Source organism: Theobroma umbraticum, unplaced genomic scaffold, assembly GCF_002168275.2.
Source record: "Theobroma umbraticum cultivar Fairchild unplaced genomic scaffold, ASM216827v3 scaffold_55.0, whole genome shotgun sequence".
Classification (NCBI taxonomy): domain Eukaryota; kingdom Viridiplantae; phylum Streptophyta; class Magnoliopsida; order Malvales; family Malvaceae; genus Theobroma; species Theobroma umbraticum.
The window spans coordinates 4,394,414-4,418,222 of NW_018397270.1; the positions used below are offsets into that span (position 1 = coordinate 4,394,414).

The window sequence follows — 23,809 nt, forward strand, 5'->3', positions numbered from 1 at the left end:
GCAATGGCCAGGTGGAACATATTGACTTTCAATATAATGCAATATGTGAAACTTCACCAGCAATATTCTCCCTCAAGTATCAAAAGGGCCTAAACACCTTTATTGTTTTGCTCCATAATCCAGTTCAAAGCTGATACAAAAATGGTGTTTATTGGTTTCTTTGGTATATCATCAACCAATCAACTAGCAAATCAGACTAAACCCAGGTCTCTAAACCACCAGCATAGCAATGCTACAGAGATGTGTATATATTACAGTACAACAATTAGAATCTGGAACAAGAGCAAATATTTGTTCAAACAGCACCTCCTCTGCTTGACATACATCATCTCACGCTAGAGGCATGCCTGGCCTTGATATCTTCAAGTCTGAGAGTCACAGCTCGTTTGTGAGCATCCAGCCCCTCAACTTCAGCCATGGTGGCCACATGTGGGCCAAGGTTACTTAGGCCTTCCTCTGTCAGAGATTGTACAGTCATGTACTTGAGGAAAGAGTCAAGAGACACCCCACCATACATCCTTGCATAGCCATAGGTTGGAAGAACATGGTTTGTCCCACTTGCATAGTCACCCACACTCTCTGGCGTCCACTGCCCTAGGAAGACAGAACCTGCAGGAACACAGGGAAAGCAATTTATGAACACCAGCCATCAGGCTCACCAAATCTTATTTGGCACGAGAAAGAACCAAAGTCACAGCCTAGAAAAATACCGGCATTCTCAACAAAACCCTCCCATTTTTCTGCATCCTTCACATTCATGATCAGGTGCTCTGGTGCATATAAATTTGAGAAGGAAATTGCCTAAACGACAATGATCATAAGAAATTCCATAAAACAGAATACCCAAAATAGTAGAACTTCTGGCAGTAAAGGCCTGTTATCAAACCCTTGATAAATATTCACCATCTAAAGTTATTGCAAGCAAGTTGGACCACAGATGGATTTGTTTGAGCTACAAACACCAAGACAGGAAAAGGGAAACTAACCTCAACAATATCACGAGCAAAAACAGTGAAACTATGGCTCAATGCTTTTGAAGCAAAATCTCCCCTTGGAAGGCTTTGGCACTGTTTATTAATTTCCTCCTCAATAGCTTTAAGACCCACACCATCACCAACTATTACAAGAACAACCTGGCTATCAGGGCCATGCTCAGCCTGAAAATAGCAAATTATATCACTCTGTACATCAGGTCCAATAAAAGCAGGATTTTAATTTTTATTTATGTTTTGTTACAGACAGAGTCAAACTAGACCTTGGGCTGTGGAAAGGAAGACAACCCCGTTCCATTCCCCAAATCCCTACCCTCCCTTCCCAAGGTTCAAAATTGATCATTGCGAACTGAAAATTCCAAGTTTAACCAGTGACACATCCCTTGGAGACATGAAAGCAGTAAGTTAATATCAAGAATATGCTTTATTCTCCAATGCATATATTTTATTCTAACAATGGAACAAAAGAAGCGTCTCACACAGGTGTCACAAGATGAGGGTTTGAATACTCATTTCACAAGCTTTTGGTTTCAGAACGCAAACTAAAACTCGAGAAAATTGAACGAAAAGTAGGAAAAAAGGGATTATAAAAAAGAGACAAGCAGAGTTGGAAGGTCACTGAAAATTACAGCATGGAAAAAAATCTACAAGCATTTTGGAAAGCCTTAGACTATGTTGCTCTGATTCTTCATTTTCCAATGTCAAAAACATTCTATTCAACACTCTCCCAAGTCCTAGCAGCATAGACTACAGATGATCTTGCATGGTAGCTCCCCTTGAGGAAAGAAAAATCTTGACTGATACTTGACTAGGAAATAGTAGATTATAACTAGCTAGCAGGATCCAATTTCTTGACTAAAGGCTAAATAAACTCTGGCATTGTCAAATTAATATAATCTTTTGGTTTCAATAGGCCTTGTTACAGTTCATATAATTAACTCTTATTTCCTTAATATGGAGAGAGGAAAAAAATTTCTTTCACTATAGATAGAGATATACAGGCCAAAAGTTAAATATTCATAGCAATAACCACGCTATAAAGATCATATTCACAAATCGACTTAGCACTTGTGTTGTTCTAGCATCTCACTTTCCAGGAAGTAAGTCAGCATACAGCTAACAAGTTCATGATAAACACTAAAAGAAAATCTTATTAATCTATAGAGAAACCTCACTTTGCTTAGGGAATCATGTAAATTACAAAGGCTTTGCAGTCTGGATGTAGTACATCATGATGCAGCAAAAAACTTGAGATTGGTAATTAGACCACCCACCAATAGAGTAAAGACAAACGACGGCAAACACCTTACATGAGACTAGTAAAAAAGTAGCTAATTAGAACTAAAGAAAAAGCAAGTGCAAACCTGGGATAGCAAATCTGCAGCTATATGTATAGGATTGGCATGTTTGTCGGCAATAACCAAAACTTCTGAAGGCCCAGCTGGCATGTCAATTGAAATCATAGCCTCACTATTCTGTAAGGATATAGGTATAGAAGGGAGAATCAAATAAAGTAGAGGGACATGCATTTCTACAACTTTCTTTAATTGGATCAAACTTATGCAGAAGTTCTAAGAGCAAGTAAACTGAAATTACTTGGAGTATCATTTTGGCAGCTGTTACATACTGATTTCCAGGTCCCAAAATTTTCTCAACCTGCAATAAAGGCAAAATCTTTAACACCGATAAGAAGCTGAAAAATATCCTATCATGATAAATCAAATCTTATCATTCTCCTAAAAAAATATACTATCTTGTCCGACTTATCATGCCTTCAACAACTAATCATATTTGAAGTCTTCAACACCTCATCAACTATTGTGGAATTACTTAGACAAGGTATAAAGGATGCCTCTTAGTCAGGTATACATGCTCAAATGGTACATAAATGGACTGTATATTCAAGTTGTTACATAGCTTCCTGATCATCATTATACTAGTCTAAAGTTATAACATTTCAGCATCTTTCATCTGAAATCAATATTGTCACAACTACCTATGTTATTAAGATGAGCATGCTATTATTCACACACACACACACACACAGAGTTGTGAAAGGAAATATTAACTGTGCATGATGACTCTTGATGAAGATTTGCATTTTAGGATTAATTAAACTATCACTCAGCATAATTAACTGAAGGCTACTTGTGCAATTCCCCAGCCACTTGACAACATCAATACATTAAAAACATTGACTAGTCACAAAGAAATACAATGAACAAAACTCAAGTTAGAGATACTGTAGAAAGAGAAAATAAAGGAATTTGATCTATCAATAAGCTCAAAAGATATTCTGTCCCTGATTAATAAATTACTGATAGGAAACATGAGAAAAATCACTACTTAAGTCTTCAACAAAATGCCATACATACTTATCAGAATTAAACTCAATAACCGAGAAAAAGTTGATGAGAAATCATTACCTTCGGGCAAGATTCTGTGCCCCAGGCCATGGCAGATATGGCCTAAAAGTTCAGTTAAGAAAAAAAAAAAAGAAAGAAAGTCAAGACCTGATAAAAATAGTAACTAGTTTAAAATGCAAAATGTGTAAACATATCTTTCATGGTTTCAGACCTGAGCTCCACCAGCTTTAAGAATGTGAGTCACACCGGCCTTCTTGGCACAATACAGTACCTCCTAATGGGGAAACACTGATCACCTCTCAGTAAGTAGTCTCTTTATATGTTATTTGGATATAAAAAAGAACAAAAAATACCTTACACATGCTGCCATCTTGGCCTGGGGGAGTTGCTAGAACAACAGTTTTACATCCAGCAATCTTGGCAGGCTGGAGTAAGGAATAAACCAAATGTCAAATAAATCAAACTAGATCAATAGTCAGACAGACAAAGAACTAGAGATATAATTCAACTTACAATAGAAAGCATTAGAGCAGTTGAGGGCAAAACAGCAGTTCCCCCTGGTACATAAAGACCAACAGAACCAATACTCCGAGCCACCCTTTTGCATTTAACACCCTGTGCAGAGTACTACGATATTAACTTTGTTTATTGTATAACATAAGATGCAATAATAAAGCACTTATATTAACTTACTTTCATGGTCTCGACACTTTTCTCTGATGACTTTTGGGCAAGATGAAATGCATATATATTTTCGTATGCCACATCAAAAGCCCCTTTAATAGTTGGGTCAAGCTGAGACATGGCAGCATAGCAAGAGAAAGGGACGCAAACTAAGCACCATAAACCCACTAGAAGTTTAATGAGATTTCAAGTAACATACATTTTCAGAAAGAGTACCTCAGGATAAGGAAGCTCCGAGACATTTTCAACAATTTTATGTAGATTAACTTTATCAAACTTTTCAGTATAACTGCAAATGACTAGCATTTATAAGCAACCACATCCCTAACCACATTCCTGAAATGCTCAGAAAAAGCAAAAAAAAAAAAAAGTACGCAAAGAATGAAAGCAGGACCGACGCTTTAACTGCAGCATCGCCTCTGCTGCGAACATCATCAATTATTGGCTGGACCTGAGAAGCATACCATACATGAACATTAAAACCTAGCAAGGGTTGAATAAAGAAAATGCATCATAACAGTGTAAAAGATGACACAGAGATAGACCCACCATGCCGAATATGGAAGAAAAATCTATGCGAGGACGAGCCTTCAAGCTCTCCACCTCAGCAGGACGTAGCTCCGATAACTTATAAGTCTTCATTGCGCACCTTATTCCCTTACTAGCGGATCCTATAACTAGCATACATGTTTTGTAAGATTAATTCCCTAAATCTGGTGCGTACAAGAATCAATTTGTTTTCAAAACCCTATCACATCAAGAACCAAAACAGGCATTTGAGAAATGCAAAGAGGAACAGCAAGTACCTGAGACAGAGATGAAATTAGGGGAAGCAAATGAAGGAAAACGAGGAGAGTGGAATGGTTTGATACAAAGTCGTGGAAGCTGAGAATCCATAACCTCCTTCAACTCAAATTTGATGTCAACAATTGTTTTAAAATAAAATAATCCTACTCTTTTAAATTTTAATTGAAATCTCAAACCAATCAATTAATTTTTTAAATTGACATTTCATCATGTAAATATTGTTAACAAAAATTATAAAAAAATTATATAATAGTAATTTTAAAAATTAATTCAAGGTAAAATTATTTTTTTGTTCTTGCCATGTTATCCAATTGATAAAAATATTAATAATTGACTAACAGTTAAACTTACGTGTTTAATAAAATTTTTTTTTTGAGATGGAGTGTTATTTTGAAAACTAATGATGTATTTTCGATTAAAACTTTAGGAGATGAGGGTGTTTTACATATTATTTTATTATCAAAATACTTAAAAAGTTCCTACATTAAGGTATTTTTATTAATTTAGCCTCTTTACTCAAAATCGTAATATTTTAATTTTTTGATTTTAGAAATTGCTTCAACTCAGTCTTTTTAATATTTTCAATCTAAATTGACTATTACTATGCTATGAAGTGGGTTTTAATTACTAACGTTGTAATGCCATGTCAGACTTTGAGTTTGAGTGCTGATATGGCAATGCCACATCATCTTGATATGTTGACATAGTAATGTCACATCGCACTTAGGGTCCAAGTTGCTTATATGGCATTGCCATGTCACCTTTAAGTTCAAGCATACCATGTGGCACTGTTATTTTTCAAAACATTATGTGCTATTGCTAAGGTTTGAACCAAAACTTTTAATAAGTATGTCAAGGCTTTTACCATTATACGTAAACCTTTATGCATAATTATATCTTGCTTGTGTTTCTTTATTCTTTTTCTTCTCTCTTTTTTTTTCTTATTTTTTTATTATTTCTTTTCCCAAAAATACATCATTTTGAAGTCTTTTTATACTCTCAAAAAACCTTAGCTATAAAAACCCTTTGAAGCCTTTTTCTTTAACAAACAAAGCTCCAGAATGACGTAGTTTTAAAAAAAAAAAAAGAAAAAAAGAAATACAAGCAAGATATTCTTATGAGTAAGGGCTTAGGTATGGTTATAAAGACCTTGACATATTTATTAGAGGTTTGGATTCAAACTTTAGTAAGAGCACATAATCTTTTGAAGAATAAGAGGACCATATGTTATCTTTTTAATGAGCCACGTGGTAGCTTGAACCCATAAGGTAACATGGTAGTGCCACATCAGTAACTCAAACTTAGTGTGTAATGTGGCATTGTCACAACTTTTTTATGTTGACGTGGCAATGCCATGTTAGCAATCGAAACGCACTTCATGTGCCACGTTAGCATCATGTCAACATTAATGTCAGCATCACAATGATCAATTTAGACAAAAATTGTTAAAGGGGTCAAATTAAAGTAATTCTCAAAATCAAGAGACTAAAATATTATGATTTTGAATTGAGAGACTAAATTTAAAAAAAATACCCTAATTTAAGGACTTTTCAAGTATTTTGACCATTATTTTATCTAAAGACAAAAACAGAGCAAATTGATGGACTTGATATTAGTCTTGGGTTTCTCTTTTTTTGCTTTCATTCATTCCTTTTGTTTCTTTAGTAAAGTATATAAATATTGCAGTCTGTTCTAATAACAATCACTTATTTGACCTCGAAAGTAATTGGAGAAGATTGTAAAGTAACTTAAGTTTCCCTCTTCTTAAGGAAATTGTAGTGTCATGAAGAAATTAGATACAAAGTATATAAATATCATATCTTAATATTAAAATATAATTTATATCATTTAAAAAATATAATTACATGTCATTTCATATTAATTAGTACACTTTTATAGATATATTACCAAGTTTAAATGCTTATAAAAACTCAAATATATACTATACACAAAAAAATTAAAATATAATAATTTTATTTTATCCAAATGAAAGTATCCACAATAATCTGTAACTATGCTTAAATTAGTCAATGTTATTTACTTGGACTGCCCGAATTAAATTTCTATCACACTTTCGTCACTAATTTTGTCACCAAACAAGGAATCCTAATATTGTAACAAATTTCGTCACAAGATTTTGTCATTAATTTTGGCATCAAGAAAAAATTTTACACCCAAATTAATTGTAACGGATTTAGTGACAACTTTAAAGTGCCATCACAATTCTGTCACGAATCTGTCACAAATTCTTAGAAACAAATTATCATTAATTTTGTTACAAAGCCATTACAATTCTGTCACTATAACTCATTATTTGTGATAGAAAATAGTAACAGAAAATTTTCTCATCACAGTTGCTAAAATTTCTGGTAGTGTGTGTATCAAAGTATAATCTCTAATGTTCCTGATCGATATATCATTGAGATTGAATATCACTAATGCTTAAAAACTAGTACATTTTATGTTTCTTACTTGGAAAGTAAACAACCAATCTCATAGGTTGAAGCATAAAGATAGTTGGAACTAGAATGCAGGTTATTGTTACTTGAAAAAGTTCACTGCCACAAGACCCTACATGAGAAATGCATTTAGTATCTCACTTTAGTGTTTATGCAAATATTTCTCACTTGTCAATTGTGTAAATACTTTTTAAACTTAAGACACCGAGTTGTCTTATATATAGAGTGCTATATATATTTGATCATATCCCTACGAATTCTACCAAGGACGTTAAAACAGGATATGATTGGTTGTAGCATGAAACATATGAAGATAAATAAGTAGTCAAGATAGAAACCATTACCTCAAGTAATTCAAGAAACATATCTAACTATTCTTGATTAATATTAATTTATAGAAGTCCTTGGCCAAGGTAGCATTGTGATTATGAAAGGAGTTTCTACAATTCCTTTGAGAGAGCATTAATTAGCCAAGATAGTACTATTCCATTACATTGTAACCAATTTGAAAATCTGAGTTAACTCTATTAAACTTAAAAGACCGATTAAAGAGATAAGAAGAAGATAAAGCACTTATCACTATGTTTAGCTTAAACAAAGCTTATCGTGAGTCAAACTATTTATGTCTCTTGTTAATCTCTTAAGAGAATGAAGTATCTTCACTTTTATCTCAGCATGGTCAAACAAAATTGGTCAACAAAAGTTTGAAAAACTTATTGGGAAGCTTTGTAAACAACCATGCCATTAACAAGACTACAGTTAAAGTATGATTTTCCTATCTCTCGATTGGATGACATGTTCATTGGTTTTAAGGTGTTTTTGAAGATTGATTTGAAGAAAAGATATCATCAAATTAGAATGCAACTTTGAGATGAATGAGAGACAACTTTCAAAACACTAGATGAGTTACTAAAATGGTTGGTATGGACTATGATAGTTTGTGGATTCAAACATGAAGTATGTCAAAGCCTGCTCGTTAGAGTTGAGTTTTTTCTAACCCGAGGAGAATGACGCAAGAGCATCTAGAATTGTATTGCATTTAATTTAGTTTTTCTAATTTTAGTTGATTTAAGAGTTTATTTTTTTTATTCTAGTTAGATTAGGATTCTTTTCTTATTTTTTTTACTAGGATTTAATACTTTTAAGGATTATTATTTAATTAGGCTAGTCATGTTGTATTTTATTTAAATCTCTTGTTAATTATTCTAATTGTATTAGGTAATTAGAAATAGAATTTTATTAAGATGTGAGTCTATAATACTGTAAATAGTACGTTTAAGCTTAGTTATGAGACATTCAAGTTGAGTGTTAATAAATGTTTATTTTTCTAGACTCTTTTTAAAGAGTAAGAGGCTTTAGTATTTTTGGTCTAACCAACTAAAGTGAGATTTTGACTATTTTTTATCTTAGTGGGATATTTCAACCTTAGCAAGATTAATGATTCACCTTAGTAAAGTTTTCAACTTTGACATGATTGGTGTCTTTTACAATGCCGAGGTATCTTTACAATACCCCGACATCAATTAAAGTCAAGAATAATCTATTAAATAAATCTATATTTATTCGAACCAATTTATAAGACATTATAATCTTACTCAAACAAATCGGATAATATTGTGTACCCATTTTGTACTACTGAAGGTAATGGCATATCCACATTCCTAATAGGGTCAATTTTCAATACCCCAGACTTTCTCTGCAGCTGATGTCAGCCTCTTCTTAGCTTGTCTGGCTATTGGACGTTATAAATATCGATAACCAGCCCAACATTTCCATCAAGCTTAAGATTTTGTCCAATTCCGGCATGAATCCAATAACAATTGGGTTGGGTTATGAGCTCTTAGAATGGAAAAATGCTCGAAGGATTTTTTTTGGTTTTCAAGACAAAAATCCCATCAGCATGTAACTGTTTCTGATATTCTGTTCATTGATAAATTTATAGCAACAAAAACAAATGTCAAGCAGTTCCATGCTGTTTAGAGGGGGCAGAGGAATCAGGTTACTAGCATTTCAATACTTCCCCACGTTAACAACTGCTTCTGCTTCTTCCAGTATTAGAATTGTTAGTTTTTCCTCGTACCCATATCCCACTTCGTACAAAATCTTCAGCAGCAATCACTGTACTTTCCAAAACATCTTCACACTCTCTTTAACTTCACCGTCAGGTTGTGGGGTTGTTGGCTGTTCGAAGATGGCATCAGCAGCTGGAGGAGAAGATGGTCATTTCAAGTTGTCTGAAACTAGTGAACTTATAATCAAGAAAGGTGATATTACTCGGTGGTTTGTTGATGGCGCCTCCGATGCTATCGTCAGTGTTTCTCTTCCCTTTCCTTTAATCTTTAGTTCCTTTTGTTTTCTGTTGGTATTTGTTGATGATTTATTCTTGATATTTTATCATATTTGAACCATATTTGTTCATGGGATTAGGGAGCAGAATTTTCTATTCGGGTAATAGATTAATAGAAGGTTGAATTGGCTAGTCCAAATGGAGGGATTTCTTGCAATCCTAGAGATTTTCTTATTTCAATCTGAAATGATGGTTATGTTTCCTTCATGGTTTTGTTTTGTACATACGCCCATTTTGATGATAGAATTGAGCACAGTGATACTAGTGATGATAATCTTTTGCAGGTTAATCCAGCAAACCAGAGAATGCTTGGAGGTGGTGGCGCAGATGGAGGTATTCTTGCTCAGAAAGTTCTCCTTTTTTTTTTATCCTCATTTTGAACCATATTAATGTCGTACAAGGATGAACTTTTACTGACCATTGATGCATTTTACTAGCCATACACAGGGCTGCTGGCGCAGAACTTCGAGAAGCATGCTATAAGGTCCCAGAAGTTCAGCCTGGTGTCCGCTGTCCCACTGGAGAAGCAAGGATTACGCTGTAAGTTCTTCCTAATTAGATAATGTTTACTGGTGTTGTCATCCAAATGTTGGGCATGATTAGCATATTGACGTGTTGAAATGTATGCAGAGGTTTTAAACTGCCTGCATCTCGTGTGATTCACACTGTTGGACCTATTTATGATACTGACAAGGACCCTAAAGCCTCCCTGAGCAGTGCATACAAGTATGCTATGTTGTTCCTTTCCACCATTCATATTAGTAGCTTAGTTTATCGTTCTCAATAAAGCCTATTCTCTTTTGAAACTGGTTACAGGAATAGCTTGACTGTGGCTAAAGAGAACAACATTAAATACATCGCATTTCCTTCCATATCTTGTGGTGTATATGGGTAAGTACTCTAAGGAACCAACAAAGGCTTTCTTCATACCCGCTTCCCCTCTCATTGACCTGTACCTGTTTTTGCTTTCTGTGATGACAATTTAGTTAAGGACAGGTGTTGAATTGGTGATGTTGGATTGTTGGGTAATTTGGTCTAACTTTCTGGACTTTGAAGGTGCATGAACTCATAATCGAAATAGTTTAATCTTCTAGTCACTTGTTCAGAGAACAGCATTATCTTCTGTCAAATTCTATACCTTTTGGGCAATGAATCTTTAGTCTGATTATGGATTCTTTATATGCTAGCTTGGGTGTTTGTAGAAAACGTTTCATCACTTCATATTTAATATCTTTTTCCCTTTCTGAAATTTTCCAGATATCCCTTTGAGGAAGCAGCTACTGTTGCCATATCTACTGTCAAAGAATACGCCAATGATATTAAAGAGGTATCTGTTTCGATATTGCCATCCAAGAGTTCTTTTAAATGTTGATTGATTCCCCTTATTTCAATTCTTATGTCCCATTGTACATTACTTTACTTGTTTTGCCCCCATACACGCATAAAAGAAGAGCTTCCTATATTGTTTTCTCTTCTTCCTTTATTTGGGACAGATCCTTTATTGTTTTCTCATTTGTATGTAATAAATTAACTTCTGATTGCATGATCCATATTTCTATATCGTCAAGATAATAGATGAATTTCTGATTGGCACTCACTCGACTTGCTGTTTGCAGGTGCACTTTGTTCTGTTTGCAGATGACATCTATAATATTTGGTTGAACAAGGCAAAGGAATTGCTCCAGGCTTAGTGCAGTATAGTGACTAGAATTAAGTTCCTTGATACTTGAGGGCGCACAAGTTTATATGTATCTGAATTAGCTTGCAGGCATGTATGCAACTATGAAGAAATTGCTTTCTTTCAGATTATGAGGGTCAAGAACTATCGACGTATCAAAGCCATTTTGCATAACTACAGGCATAATATAAGTTGATCCTGTTTTGGAGTGTTTGAAATGGTTGCTGTGATATGTTTTCCAGGATCCCAATAAACTACTCACATCGTTTACCCTGAACATTTTTAATCATGTTATTGAAACAAGGACATGGTACCTTTGACAATAAAAGCATTGCTACCAAAACACGCCAAGAGAGTTCATAAACCTGCAGTATTGTACGTTATAAGCTTGGTAGCAACATCAGAGAGAGGATGGTCTTGCAACCTAACTGATCTTCAATAGGGCAAGAAAAAACAAATTTATATCAGTGAAAATAGCATATTATACCAGCCAACTCCTTATGTGATGAGCTATATTAAGGTGGTAGGCAACCCCATATTGATAGACGAGGAAGCAAAGTGCAAGAGCAATCTCAAGCACTCTTCCTAGTATGTTTGTGTATTTAAGGTTCTCAAGTTCTCCATCCCACCATGATTCCCAACTTTTTTCAGGCCGAATACCAATACCTCCACGAATTCTTATCCACCGCTTCCAGGCTGTCCAATCATTCACTGCCTTTTGCCAGTCGAAACCGGAAGGGTTAAAGACAAAGGGAGCAAGTAACCAGGATCCAACCAGCAACCAGATTGAGCATGTGATTAACAAATAAATATTTGAGCTGCTATATGATTCCCCATAAACTTGGTACAAGATCAATAGTATGCTGAGTTCTAACCCTTTCACAAAGTGACTCCGTGAGCAGAGTCTATGGTTATCAGCAAAGTTGGCATGAAAAACAACAAATCCACGCCCAATAGCTCCATATTTAGAACCTCCATGCAAGATTGTTCTCCCAAAATAATGTGCTTTTGTTCCAAGCTGAAATGTAAAGAACACAGAGGCTAGCTGCAGCTGCATGATGATAAAATCACCCAGAGCAGTACGGAACCGTTTCTCCAGGCTAATCTCCATAAGCATAGGCAGGACCAATAGCGTGCCCATTTGAAAGACCGACTGAGGAATTAAAGCTGCTTCTAGAGACTTGTTCCAACTTATAATTGAATTGTTTACAATGTCTCTTTCCATTCCACTTATAACCAAATACAAACGTCCATAGAGGAAGAAATATACAGTAAGCACGGTTACCTGAAACAATTTAATGCTGATATCAGGGAAATTCATGTTTATTCCTTTGCAAAGAGTGTAGGGTAATGATCTGATCACCTAAAGGTTATCTATTCACCATATTCAAGTACATAAAACCACTTTATAAAGAAAGAAAATTAGTTTGGTTTGCTCACCATGCTATTAAAATAGAAACCAACAGTTGTAAAGTAGAATGACAGCATTCTATTGAAGTCAAATTGACATCCAAGGCGATACACATCACGACTAAGTGTTTGCTCTCCATTTCCACTTGCAATTATAATGGAAACGTACCCTGCAATGATAGAAACAATGATCGTTATGATAGAAATAAATAGAATCATACCAGAGATATGTAACAAAGTTATAATTCCCTAACTTCGAAGAGTTATCAATTTTTGACATCGAGCTCTTGAAAACTAACAAATGGAGCTGGAGCAAGAGAAGCTTGACTTGGCTCCATTCTTTTGCCTGTAGTTGGAGTGTTGAAAGATTTCCTAGATTTTGTTTATTTATCACTATTATTTGATAGGTTACTAAGTAGCACAAGCAACCATTTAACCTTCAGTTCAATGTGTATAGCAGCAACAACCCTGTACAATGTTTCCTAAGTAACCAGTTACTCAAGATGAAAATTTGAGGGTACCTTAAAGGACTTGCTAATAAACCTTGGCCGATAGTTACAAAGCTAGTCTCTTGATTCGACATAAACCAAGCAAGTGATGAAACACTGTAAAAGAAAATTAAAAAGTATAAACATATATTAGTATTTAGCCAATCTGCAGAATGGCTGCATTTTGACTTGCTTGTGCATATCTGTTAAACTTATAGAGATCAATTAAATTTATAATGACTTTATAATGACAACTGGTCAGACTAACCTTCCTGTAAGTATATGCTTTCTTAGACCTAACATTGTTGGTTTACGTTGCCAGCTATGGGAGTGTTCAAACTCTTCCAAAACATTTCTCATTTTAAAGGCCACTTCAAAAAAGTTATCCTTAAAAAAAAAGGTATTATAAGATATTCTAGAACCTTGATGTCTATATCTTGAGATGGAGGTAGAAAAGCTACCTGATTCATGTCTATATTCTGCAAGGCTTCTCCGCGGGTAAAGATAATGGCATGGCTTTAGTTTTCAGGTTTTCCTTCACCATCATTTTTTGGAGGACCTGGAAGTTTGATGCGGTATATTTCCTGGAAGTACAATGGATATTCAATGTGCAAGGATGTTTTAAACAATTACTTATGTTAGAAAATTGACATAAGCTTGTAGGACAAAACATCAGTAAGCATGTGATAATTCTGACTTTCGATCAAATGTATGGCCCAGACACATACCTAATCCAACAGAGAGACGAGCATTTTTCTTTCACTATCATGTTTTTGATGTTCTAAAGCAGGCACAATGTCATAGTAAAATTCATAGCATCATTTATTGGATTGTCATCACTATTCATAACATCATGTTTTTTGATTATTTTCCATCCATACAAGAACCAAGAGAAAGCATGAAAAGCCAGTGGATTGTAGGAAATAATCCAAATAAAACAAATAGTAATCATGACTATGTGTGTTGGGGCAGCAGGTTAAAGAATACAATGCCTCACCCCATTAGGGACAAGACTCACTCAACCCCAACGATGCCCCATTGGGATCAAGCAGACCATAAATGGGATGGGGATGACTAGATAGCCAATAGGTTATGGAGGATTGCATCCTATTACATACTCAGACTAACAAATGCGAAAAAAGAAGAATGAATACCTTATCTAAGTGGCACTCACCCTTTCATAGCCATCAAATTTATCACCTCACTTGATAAGAACAGAGTAATAAGTTTTTTGAGATTCTCCATAAACAGTCTCCTCTCTTTCATCAATATAAGCAACACGTAGAGATCGATGCCTGTACAATATTAAAATAAGAAGTGATTCCATCAAAAGTTTCAATTTACAAGGAAGATTATAGTCTTATAATAGGACACCAATAGATAACATACATTAACATGAGATTCACAATATTCTTATGACGATGTTGGTCTTTAGAATCATCAGAAATTTTCAGAGCTCCATAGATCTGACAAGATACAACATAGGTGAATTTTAGATCAGGCAGAGCTTGCACTCGAATAGAATCCTCCTCCCTTGAAATAGCTGCAAAGTCAATATACTGTTAACGTTGCATGGCATGATATTTGGCAGTAATAATCGTGAAAGGTAGATGATACTGAAATGAATAAATGAAGATAACAGTTCATATTTCTAACAGAATGTTTGTCTTAGAAAGCCACAAACCATTATGATTAGGGAAATCCAGGGAGCATTGAAGTTCCAGAACCTTCCTGTTGTACATCATCCCTCGCACTGGCAGAAACATATAGGATGATTTTGCCATATCAGATGTCTGCATATAATAGTCCATTAATATAGTTAGTTTATGGCGGATTGTTAAGTTGACCATCATCATCCAGACCTGGTCTAGAAAGTGTCTGTCCTCTGTTGGTTGCCCAGTTACATATATCCTCCTTGTCCTCTTTGTAATTAATGCGCTCCTGGAAGTTGGTCCATTCATCTAGTATACAGAAGTTACTAGCTTAACAAGTTCATGTTATTTCAGATGATAACAAAATTAATACAGAAGTGAATCCGGAACTCACATGGATATATGTATCTTCTGCAGGTAGAACAAAGTTGAAATCCCATCCTCATTTTCTTCATTAAGTTCATCATCAGAATAAATAACATCTTCTTTGTAGTATGGAGTCAAAACACTGAAATAATAAATCGAGAAATATATGAAAGTTAGAGTGGAAAGAAGTAATTACAACAAAGATCTTCTCTGACTACCATAAGGTCTTTAAAACAATTTCTTAATACCTGAAATCATTAAACAATCATGACAAATAAAAAGGGAGGAAGGAAAATTTTAGATAGTCCTAGATTGACATGAGCCATCAACCCTTCACTTTTACATCAACTAGACACAGATAATTCCAAAGCTGTCATTTAGTGTAAGACCATTGCAGATTGTCAATGGTCACTGACCTGAAGGAGCGCATATCACTGACTTTTGGTGCACTTGGCATCTTCATAAATAGTGAATTTGCAAAAAAAAAAAATATGGCGTCGAGCCTCTGAATTTGGTGGCACGTCAGTAGCAGATTCTTTGAAAGTCAGAAGAAAATGAAGCCTAGAGACCTATAGAGAATTGGTAGAATAGGATAAGAAGCAAATCTCAATTTACAATATTTAAAGTGATACTCAGAACAGAGTTCAGTGCCTTGTCCTTCCAGGATTTGTTCTGTCTGTCCTGAATATTAATCTTTTCAAAACTTTGTCCAACTTTGCTATTCTGAAAACTGTAAGCTCCTTGATGGGTTCTACAAAGAGAAAAGGAAATTCATTGCCCATATTAGTGATGAGGACTCATTCAGTGGTATTATAATTCAGCAAATTACCTGGTTGAAAAGCTAGTATTTTCGAGTTTGGCAAAGACAAAACTACATCTAGGAGTGAAGTCATGGTGGCTTATTTTACAGGGATTTCATCAAAATTACAGATCTACATTTGAGGCATCTCTAGGCAAGTTGTGGTTTGTAATCCCAGTTACAAGTATCATGGAAACTGGGATACAAAAACTTGTATTTTTTGCTTACTTCTGTCCATTAATCATAACATCATGTGGAGCAGTATCCATGATACCCTGCAGGGTTTTGGTTATCTGGGTCTTGTATATTTCATCATCGTCATTATCAGTCATCTGTGACATACCAACTCAAGTTACACAGTGCTTAAAAGCATGAAACCAAGAAAATGAGAGCAAAGGAAAAACAAAAAAGAAGAGAACAAAGATTAAGCTCAATTGTTACCAAGATGTTTAGCCACTTCTCCAACTTTATACCGGGCAAAGGCATCTTGCTCATCTTGAATTCTTTCAAAAACTTTCCCTCCCAACTACTGTTGGCCACTTTGCCATAAATCTTCATCACAATCCTATTCCAGGGGGAGAAAAAGACAAAAATTAGAAGATGATTAATTGAGACAAAAAGATTAGTAATTACTTATATACAATGTGAAACTGCTAGATGACATGCAGGACTACATCTGTAACTTCAAGCCAATAATATGGATGCAGCCTTACTTCTTATCAGCATCATCTTCCAAAAGACCATCTATAAGACGTCTGAGCATCTCATAACATTCCATCACTGCTGAATGCACATAAAAATCACCCTTAATCAGTTTAATTAACTCAGCATCGTTCTTCCCCTTAAACTCTTTTGCTATGTTCAATGCAGGAGGAATCTGTCACATGTTGCAAGTGAAACAATCTATAACATAAACAATTTGCATCACAAGTCAAAGTAAACATGAGAAACTACTGCACAGTATTTACCTTACTAGCTAGCAAGAAAAGTGCACACCGAATCACAGTGTCATCACTTGAAAAACATGGGACAAGCAACAATTCTTGATCCCAGGAAAATAATCAGGCAAAGGAAAATAAAAGAGTTGTATATATCTTTATATTTCATACAGAATGTAGTTTACAGCAAGAAGTCATCACCTGTTGCTAATTAGATCGTCCACACGCATGGAATCAATGAATTTATTCCACATTTGAGAAAAATTTGCCATGTTCTTTGTTCTATTGATTTATCCTGCCATGAAGGAGTTTTCTGATTTAGCCAAAAGAAAAAGGAAATGGAGAATGGAGAAGGAACAGGCCCCAAAGTCATCTTCATATAAACTACCGAGAGATTTTTCTTTGAATCATGATGTGCTGATGGCAAAAAACATTGACCAAAAGCCGCAGGCACTTTTTTAAATCTTGATGGCAGCTTTCCAAGTGTATGTATCTAAGAAATAAATGTATGAAAGCTAGAAGTTAAGAAAGCAATCTTCCTGATGTAAGTAACACAGATCAGTAGGTTAGCTCCAATGAAAGAAAGGTTCAGTTCTTTCACAAAATCATACATATACACACACACGCACACAAATTGGTGTGCATGTAATCTGTATGAATGTGTACACACGCGCACGCATACATACATACATACATACATACATTTTGCTAATAGCATGAGCATAAAATTACAGCATACCTCACCCACATGTTTGAGGGCTCCAAGAACCCCTCCTAAAAGGATAGAAATTATGGCATACCATAATTGACTATCCATAAAATAAACCTACGCATGAGTAAAACACTCAGAAAATTACAAAAGTTATATAGGTACTAATAAGAATTATGGCCGACATCAAATTATCCACTAGAAGGTTCTTCTACGCTTACTTACCAAGATAATTGGAGCCTATATCGCTATAACAGCTCCGATATTATAAACACCTACAGAAGTTTTAGAATATGAACTTGCAGAGGCTATAGCAAGATATAAGAAGATAGTAAAACAATCACAAGGGAAAATAAAATATGAAAGAAAAGATGTATTACCATTTGGAACAAGCTCCTCCAACAGATAGTTTACATCATGCATACCAAAAATTTCCTTTGTTGGTCGCACAAGTGGCAAAATCTTAGAAGGAAAATAAGTATATATAGAGCTTAGAAGCAACCTTCATTTGTTTCTAACATATAGTTAAAGAGAGTGATTTCTATAAGTTGACACGATTGTAGAAAGATGAATATAGACATGTTTGCGCAGACCTAATACTATCCATCAACTAGCTATCCAAGAGGCAAAGGCAAGAATACCCATAAATGCAATTGAACTCAATATTTTCCATGAAGTTTAATGTTTGAGAATATAGAATTTCAATATTGATTCACAAAAATGAAGGAGAAATCACCTCAAAAAAATAGCTGAATGTTAGCTTGATGGCTAGCAGCATTATCCAAATCACTGTGTACCGGGGTGCATACAGTTATTTGAACAGAACCAGTTCAAATCCAAGCATATGTACAAGAATGGCTGAGAAAAATAACAACCAAAAACAATTTTTTTCCTCTTACTTGAGGAGTGAGAAGAAGTCCTCATGCATGCCTCTTCTAACATGGAGTTTTGGCTGGGGCAAAATAAAAATTATATACAGGGAACTCATACAAATTTAGGTAAGAAAAATAACAAGCGAAGATGTCAGGGAATAAAAGCTGATATGCTTGCTTGACTCCACCACATAACAAGAGAGATTATCCTACAATTCATGAAGAAAAGAAACGTGAAAAACTTTCACCAGGAATGAGCTAGCTTACAAAGATGGGCACCTTCTGGGATTACCATTCTTAATCTCGTTGGCAACTCGAAGAATGAGAGCAATGGAGGCAAACATGAGGGAACCAAGTCACTGTCTACAGCCGACTCTCCAACACCGCTAGGAAGCTCAAACATCATGGCCTGCGCCTTGGACATGCTCCGCACAGCCTTGGCACCGCTCCAACTCGCCATGCTTCAAAACTCACACAAAAACAACAACCAACCAACCAATCAATAATACCACAACGGGCAGAGCTGCATTGAACAGACTGAACACATCAGTGTAAAACAGAGTGAGAATCATTTCTGTAAACTAAACAAAGAAGAATGCAATAGAATCTTTGACAGATATATAGTTATGAGGTTTGGGGTTCCTTTCCCTTTCGGCTGTAGATGATTCCATTCTGATTCGGGGATAGTTACAGAAGGAAGCACTGCTTTAGTTATGTCTTGTCATATGTTTGTAGGAACCCAGGGAACCGTCCAGGAACTGGTCCATTTCCTTTTTCCAAGTACTACTACATGCAAGCTTGTACTTCAAAGTGTTAACAAAAAACTAAAGCATTCAAAATAAATACTATAACTATATTTTATTAATTTCTATTTTTTATATATACCAAAATTCTAAATTAATTATTTCATTGAGTAAATTATGTCAATAATGCATAACATTTTGATACTTTTAGATTAAAATGTAATTTCTCAATCCCCGATAATCGTGAACTTCTCTCTTATTTTTTCACCGTATAATTGACGTAAGTCTTCTTAAGATCTTCACGTACATTTTTATAATTTATATCCCTTAAATTAATTATTTAATAAAAACTATAATTGCAGTGTTATTAAGTGAAATGTTAATGTTTTAAATATGTGGTTGTTTTAAATTTTATTTAAAAGTTTAATTAATTGCTTTTTTTTTAGAGAATCATGAAGAAATTAGTTCATTTCGTGGTTTGAAGTACAAACGTGTTTTTGTGTTTATTATTCTGTTTTTTGTTAGGTGGGATTCTTTATATTTATTTGCTATTTTGGATTATAAAGTTTTTGGGAAATGTAATTTAAACTTTGTTATATAATACTATTTTAATTTATTTCCTACTTTTTGCTTGTGTTTCCTCGTATAACCCAAACGTCTGCTGGTACAAAATCTTGAAGCAGAAATCACCATCACCATCACCATCACCATCATCATCAGCAGCAGCGTTTTAAGGCAGTTGGGATTTCAAAGATGGGGTCAGCAACTGGGGGGAGAAGATGGTCGTTGTCTGAAACCACTGAGCTTAACATCCAGACAGGTAACATCACTCCGGGGTTTGTTGATGACTCCCCTGATGCCAATGTCACTTCTTGTTTGTAAGAGCTTTGATATTCCTCTATTTCAGCGCATGATACTGAGTAGAATTAAGCTCCTTTATACTTGAGGGTGCACAAGTTTATATGTATCTGTAATATTAGCTTGAAGGCATGCATGGAACTATGAGGGAATTGCTTTCTTTTGGACTATCAGGGTCAACAACTATCTATGTATCCAAGCCATTGTGCATAACTACGGGCATAATATAAGGTTGATCCTGTTTTCGAGTATCTAAAAGGGTTTCTGTCATATGTTTTCCAGGTCCCAATCACCTTCCAGGAACTATCCTGTCAGACTCGAACGATAAATTGATCCCTCCTTTCGAACAAGTCCACATACTTCTCCTTTGTCTGGTGCATCGACTAGGTTATTTCAGTTGCTGTATTTCAACAACAGGAATATAACCTTCAAAGTTTCCATTCTATTGTTTCTTGATCAAAGGGGTGATTGAAGATGCTGACCTTTGAGAGCCAATGAATACTATGAGAAAACATAGACATGTACCAAGCGCAAGCTTCTGCTGTGGACATCATCATTATCAGTCCTATTCCTAACCTGTCTCTAGGACAGTGTCATGCCATTTCCACGCCCGGCCCAAACTTATCATCAGGCTTAACACTCAGTCCAATTCCATTTAATAGGCTGAAACGTATGGTACAATACATCTGGCAACGAACCAATAAACAAATAACAAATGTCAAGACATTCCATTCTCTTTGCTAGTGGAGGAAGAGGGAACCCCATTCTCGCAACTGCTTCTACTTTTTGTAATATTAAAGTTGCCAGTGTTTCCTCGTATAACCCAAACCTCTGGTGGTACAGAATCTTAAGCAGAAGTCATCGTACTATCCCAAACATCTTTAAACTCTCTTTGTCGCCACCATCATCATCGACAGCAGCAGCAGCGGCGGCTTTTAAGGTCGTTGGGTTTTCAAGGATGGAGTTAGAAATTGAGGGAGAAGATGGTCATTTCAAGTTGTCTGAAACCACTGAACTTAAAATCCAGAAAGGTGACATCACTCTGTGGTTTGTTGATGGCTCCTCTGATGCTATTGTCAGTTCTTTTTTCTCTCTCTCTCTCTCTCTTTTTAATTTTCTTTTTCTATGAGCTTTATATGAATAATGTTACAAAAAACTGAAAACCCAATCATGGAAACAACAAATAAATGAAGTTTTAGTTTATCTACAATGATGGTTATGTATGTTTCCTTCGTGGGATTCTTATGTATATGCACAGAACTGAATAGTGTGATGACAAGCTTTTTGCAGGTCAATCCAGCAAACGAGAGAATGCTTGGTGGTGGTGGTGCAGATGGAGGCATATATGTTCTTGTGATAAATTTTTAGTATGGGTATCTAACCTTAAACTGATTGATAATAATTGGAGAGGCCGATGTTATACAAGAATTCAAGATCTTGCTGAGTTTCTTCTTCTTAGTTTCTCTTTAACCTTCTTAGTGTCATACAAGAAATGAACCTGCCATGACCAATGTTTCTGATGCATGGATATGTACTAGCCATACATAAGGCTGCTGGACCAGAACTCCTGGAAGCATGCTATAAAGTCCCTGAAGTTCAACCTGAAGTACGCTGTCCAACAGGAGAAGCAAGGATTACCCCGTAAGTTTCTTCCTAACTAATATTAGAGTTGAGAATCACTAGTGTACTGCTGCTGTCATCCTAACCTTTTAAAGTGTTGCAGAGGTCTCAAACTGCCTGCATCTCATGTGATTCACACTGTTGGACCAATCTATGATTCTGACAAAGACCCCAAAGCTTCCTTGACAAATGCATACAAGTACGCATTGATATGATGCTTCTTGCCATCATTTTTATTGGTTTGCTTTGTTTATCATTCTAAAACAAGATCTCTTTTTCTTCCCAAATTGGTTGCAGGAACTGCTTGAGTGTGGCTAAATAGAACAATGTTAAATACATTGCTTTTACTGCAATATCCTGTGGTGTATATGGGTAAGTAATGCTAAGGAACCACCCATGTGCTTCCTGCTTGTTCCCCAACCCCCTCTCTTCTTCTCCCCCCTTGTCCTAGAAAGCAGTTGAAACTTTTGCATATACATGATCAAGGACAAAAAGCTTAGTCTATTGTGACTTCCATTGCAAAGCTCTTGTTGGAAATAGACGAGTATTCTAAGGTAACTTTGGCTGAATTGCATCTGTTTTGGCCTTCTGTGAGGATAAGTTTATTAAAGAATGCTGTTCAATTGGAGATGTGGATGACATGTATAACTTTCTGGCCTCATAGATAAGTTTATTGGAGAGTCATTTTCTTCTGCAAAATTCTATATCCATCTAGTTAATGAAATCTTGATGTGACTATGGATTCTGAATTAGCTAGGTCCAATTGTTTGTAGAAAAAGTAACACCAGTTGATCTTTTCCTTTTTCCTTTCTGAAACTTTGCAGATATCCTTTTGAGGAGGCTGCTACGGTTGCTATATCTACTGTCAAAGAATTTGCAGGTGACATTAAAGAGGTAATGTACTTCTGTTTTTGTTCGGATTGACAATCTTGAAGTCCATGGTTTTTCTCCACTGTTGATTGATTCCTCCATTTCACTTGTTTAAACCCTAATTTTTACATTCACTTGTTTAAATCCCAATTTTTACGTTATTTTATCATTCTTCTTTTGCTTAGTTTCAGTATTTCCAAGAACATGCAGTCTCCAATACCAATTACAGCTTCCTATATTGTTTTCTCAAACATGTAAAAAGTGAAACTTATGAAAGCATTTCTTTTTATGATGATTGGAGCTTTGAAGGCTTTTGCATGATCTATAATCCTATATTATTCTTCTGACTGGTTTGGCATCTGAGTTTAAACTTCAAAGAGCACCATTAACATAACCCCAACTAACCATCTTCCCGTCCAACTGTCCAAGATGATAATGTTGTTTGGTGCAAATACCAGGCCAACTCTTGTTTGACTCTTGGCTCAAATACCATCATCTGCTCATTGCCTTCTTGTCATCACCGAGGGTAACAAATGGCCACCCTCTATGGCAATTCATGCCAAATTCTTCCTCCTCGTTTCACTAGATCCATCCTTACCAGACCTGTTCCCTGATTTCAAGGGATGAGAAGAACTCGATATGTCTATCAGTGTTTTGTTAGAAGTTGGTTGGCACTCACTTTAGTTGCTGGTTGCAGGTGCACTTTGTTCTTTTCTCAGATCAAATCTACAATGTTTGGTTGAACAAGGCAAAGGAATTACTCCAAGCTTAGTTCATGACAGCAGCTAGAATTACGTCGCTCTACCTTGTTGCTTGAGGCTGCAAAACTTTAGATGTGTATATCAATTGACTTGGAGGCCTGCATGCAATTATGAGAGATTGCTTTAATTTTTGGTTTGTGAGGTTCCAGAACTTTAGATGAATTTGAGGCATCTATGCTTATCTGTAGACAAAATGCATGTTCGTGCTAGTGTGGTATTAATGGTCTAGATATGGTGTCTTCAGTTTGGGCAAATATTTGTTTGCCCTCAATTCCCTGGCTGTTGCTGCTGCCTTATCTCTCCTGTTTGTGGATTGGAAAGCAGTGAACATAAAAATATAATGGTAAAATTGCCCAGATAAGATTGAGTTTCTTTGATTTTCCTCATCAT

General features: G+C 35.5%; 2 protein-coding genes and 2 pseudogenes across 4 annotated transcripts; 2 read left to right on the forward strand and 2 right to left on the reverse strand.

Moving 5' to 3' along the window:
- Positions 1 to 77: 77 nt before the first annotated feature.
- Positions 78 to 5,005, reverse strand: HDH (histidinol dehydrogenase). 2 transcript variants are annotated; one of them, XM_021441343.2, is made up of 14 exons: positions 4,849 to 5,005; positions 4,592 to 4,719; positions 4,441 to 4,493; positions 4,259 to 4,331; positions 4,052 to 4,153; positions 3,872 to 3,973; positions 3,712 to 3,783; positions 3,570 to 3,632; positions 3,419 to 3,460; positions 2,589 to 2,648; positions 2,357 to 2,467; positions 987 to 1,157; positions 711 to 801; positions 78 to 609 (listed from the first exon to the last, which is right to left on the reverse strand). In XM_021441343.2, the coding sequence occupies exons 1-14, from the start codon at positions 4,937 to 4,939 to the stop codon at positions 326 to 328; spliced, it is 1,443 nt and encodes a 480-aa protein (XP_021297018.1). In that variant the 5' UTR covers positions 4,940 to 5,005; the 3' UTR covers positions 78 to 325. The 2 variants fall into 2 exon arrangements, with proteins under 2 accessions (XP_021297018.1, XP_021297019.1); XM_021441344.2 differs by having other exon boundaries at positions 4,592 to 4,713; positions 4,849 to 4,983.
- A 4,098-nt stretch (positions 5,006 to 9,103) lies between these two features.
- Positions 9,104 to 11,569, forward strand: LOC110426273 (uncharacterized). Its single transcript, XM_021441461.2, has 7 exons — positions 9,104 to 9,616; positions 9,940 to 9,988; positions 10,093 to 10,195; positions 10,286 to 10,381; positions 10,472 to 10,546; positions 10,913 to 10,982; positions 11,272 to 11,569. The coding sequence occupies exons 1-7, from the start codon at positions 9,263 to 9,265 to the stop codon at positions 11,344 to 11,346; spliced, it is 822 nt and encodes a 273-aa protein (XP_021297136.1). The 5' UTR covers positions 9,104 to 9,262; the 3' UTR covers positions 11,347 to 11,569.
- Positions 11,570 to 11,587: 18 nt separating this feature from the next.
- LOC110426439 (callose synthase 7-like) lies at positions 11,588 to 19,027 on the reverse strand (annotated as a pseudogene).
- Positions 19,028 to 20,883: 1,856 nt separating this feature from the next.
- On the forward strand, positions 20,884 to 23,791 carry LOC110426267 (uncharacterized; annotated as a pseudogene). The gene is made up of 7 exons (XR_016351903.1): positions 20,884 to 21,243; positions 21,459 to 21,507; positions 21,707 to 21,809; positions 21,892 to 21,987; positions 22,086 to 22,160; positions 22,613 to 22,682; positions 23,356 to 23,791. The product of XR_016351903.1 is annotated as an uncharacterized LOC110426267 (transcript).
- The last annotated feature ends 18 nt before the right edge of the window (positions 23,792 to 23,809 follow it).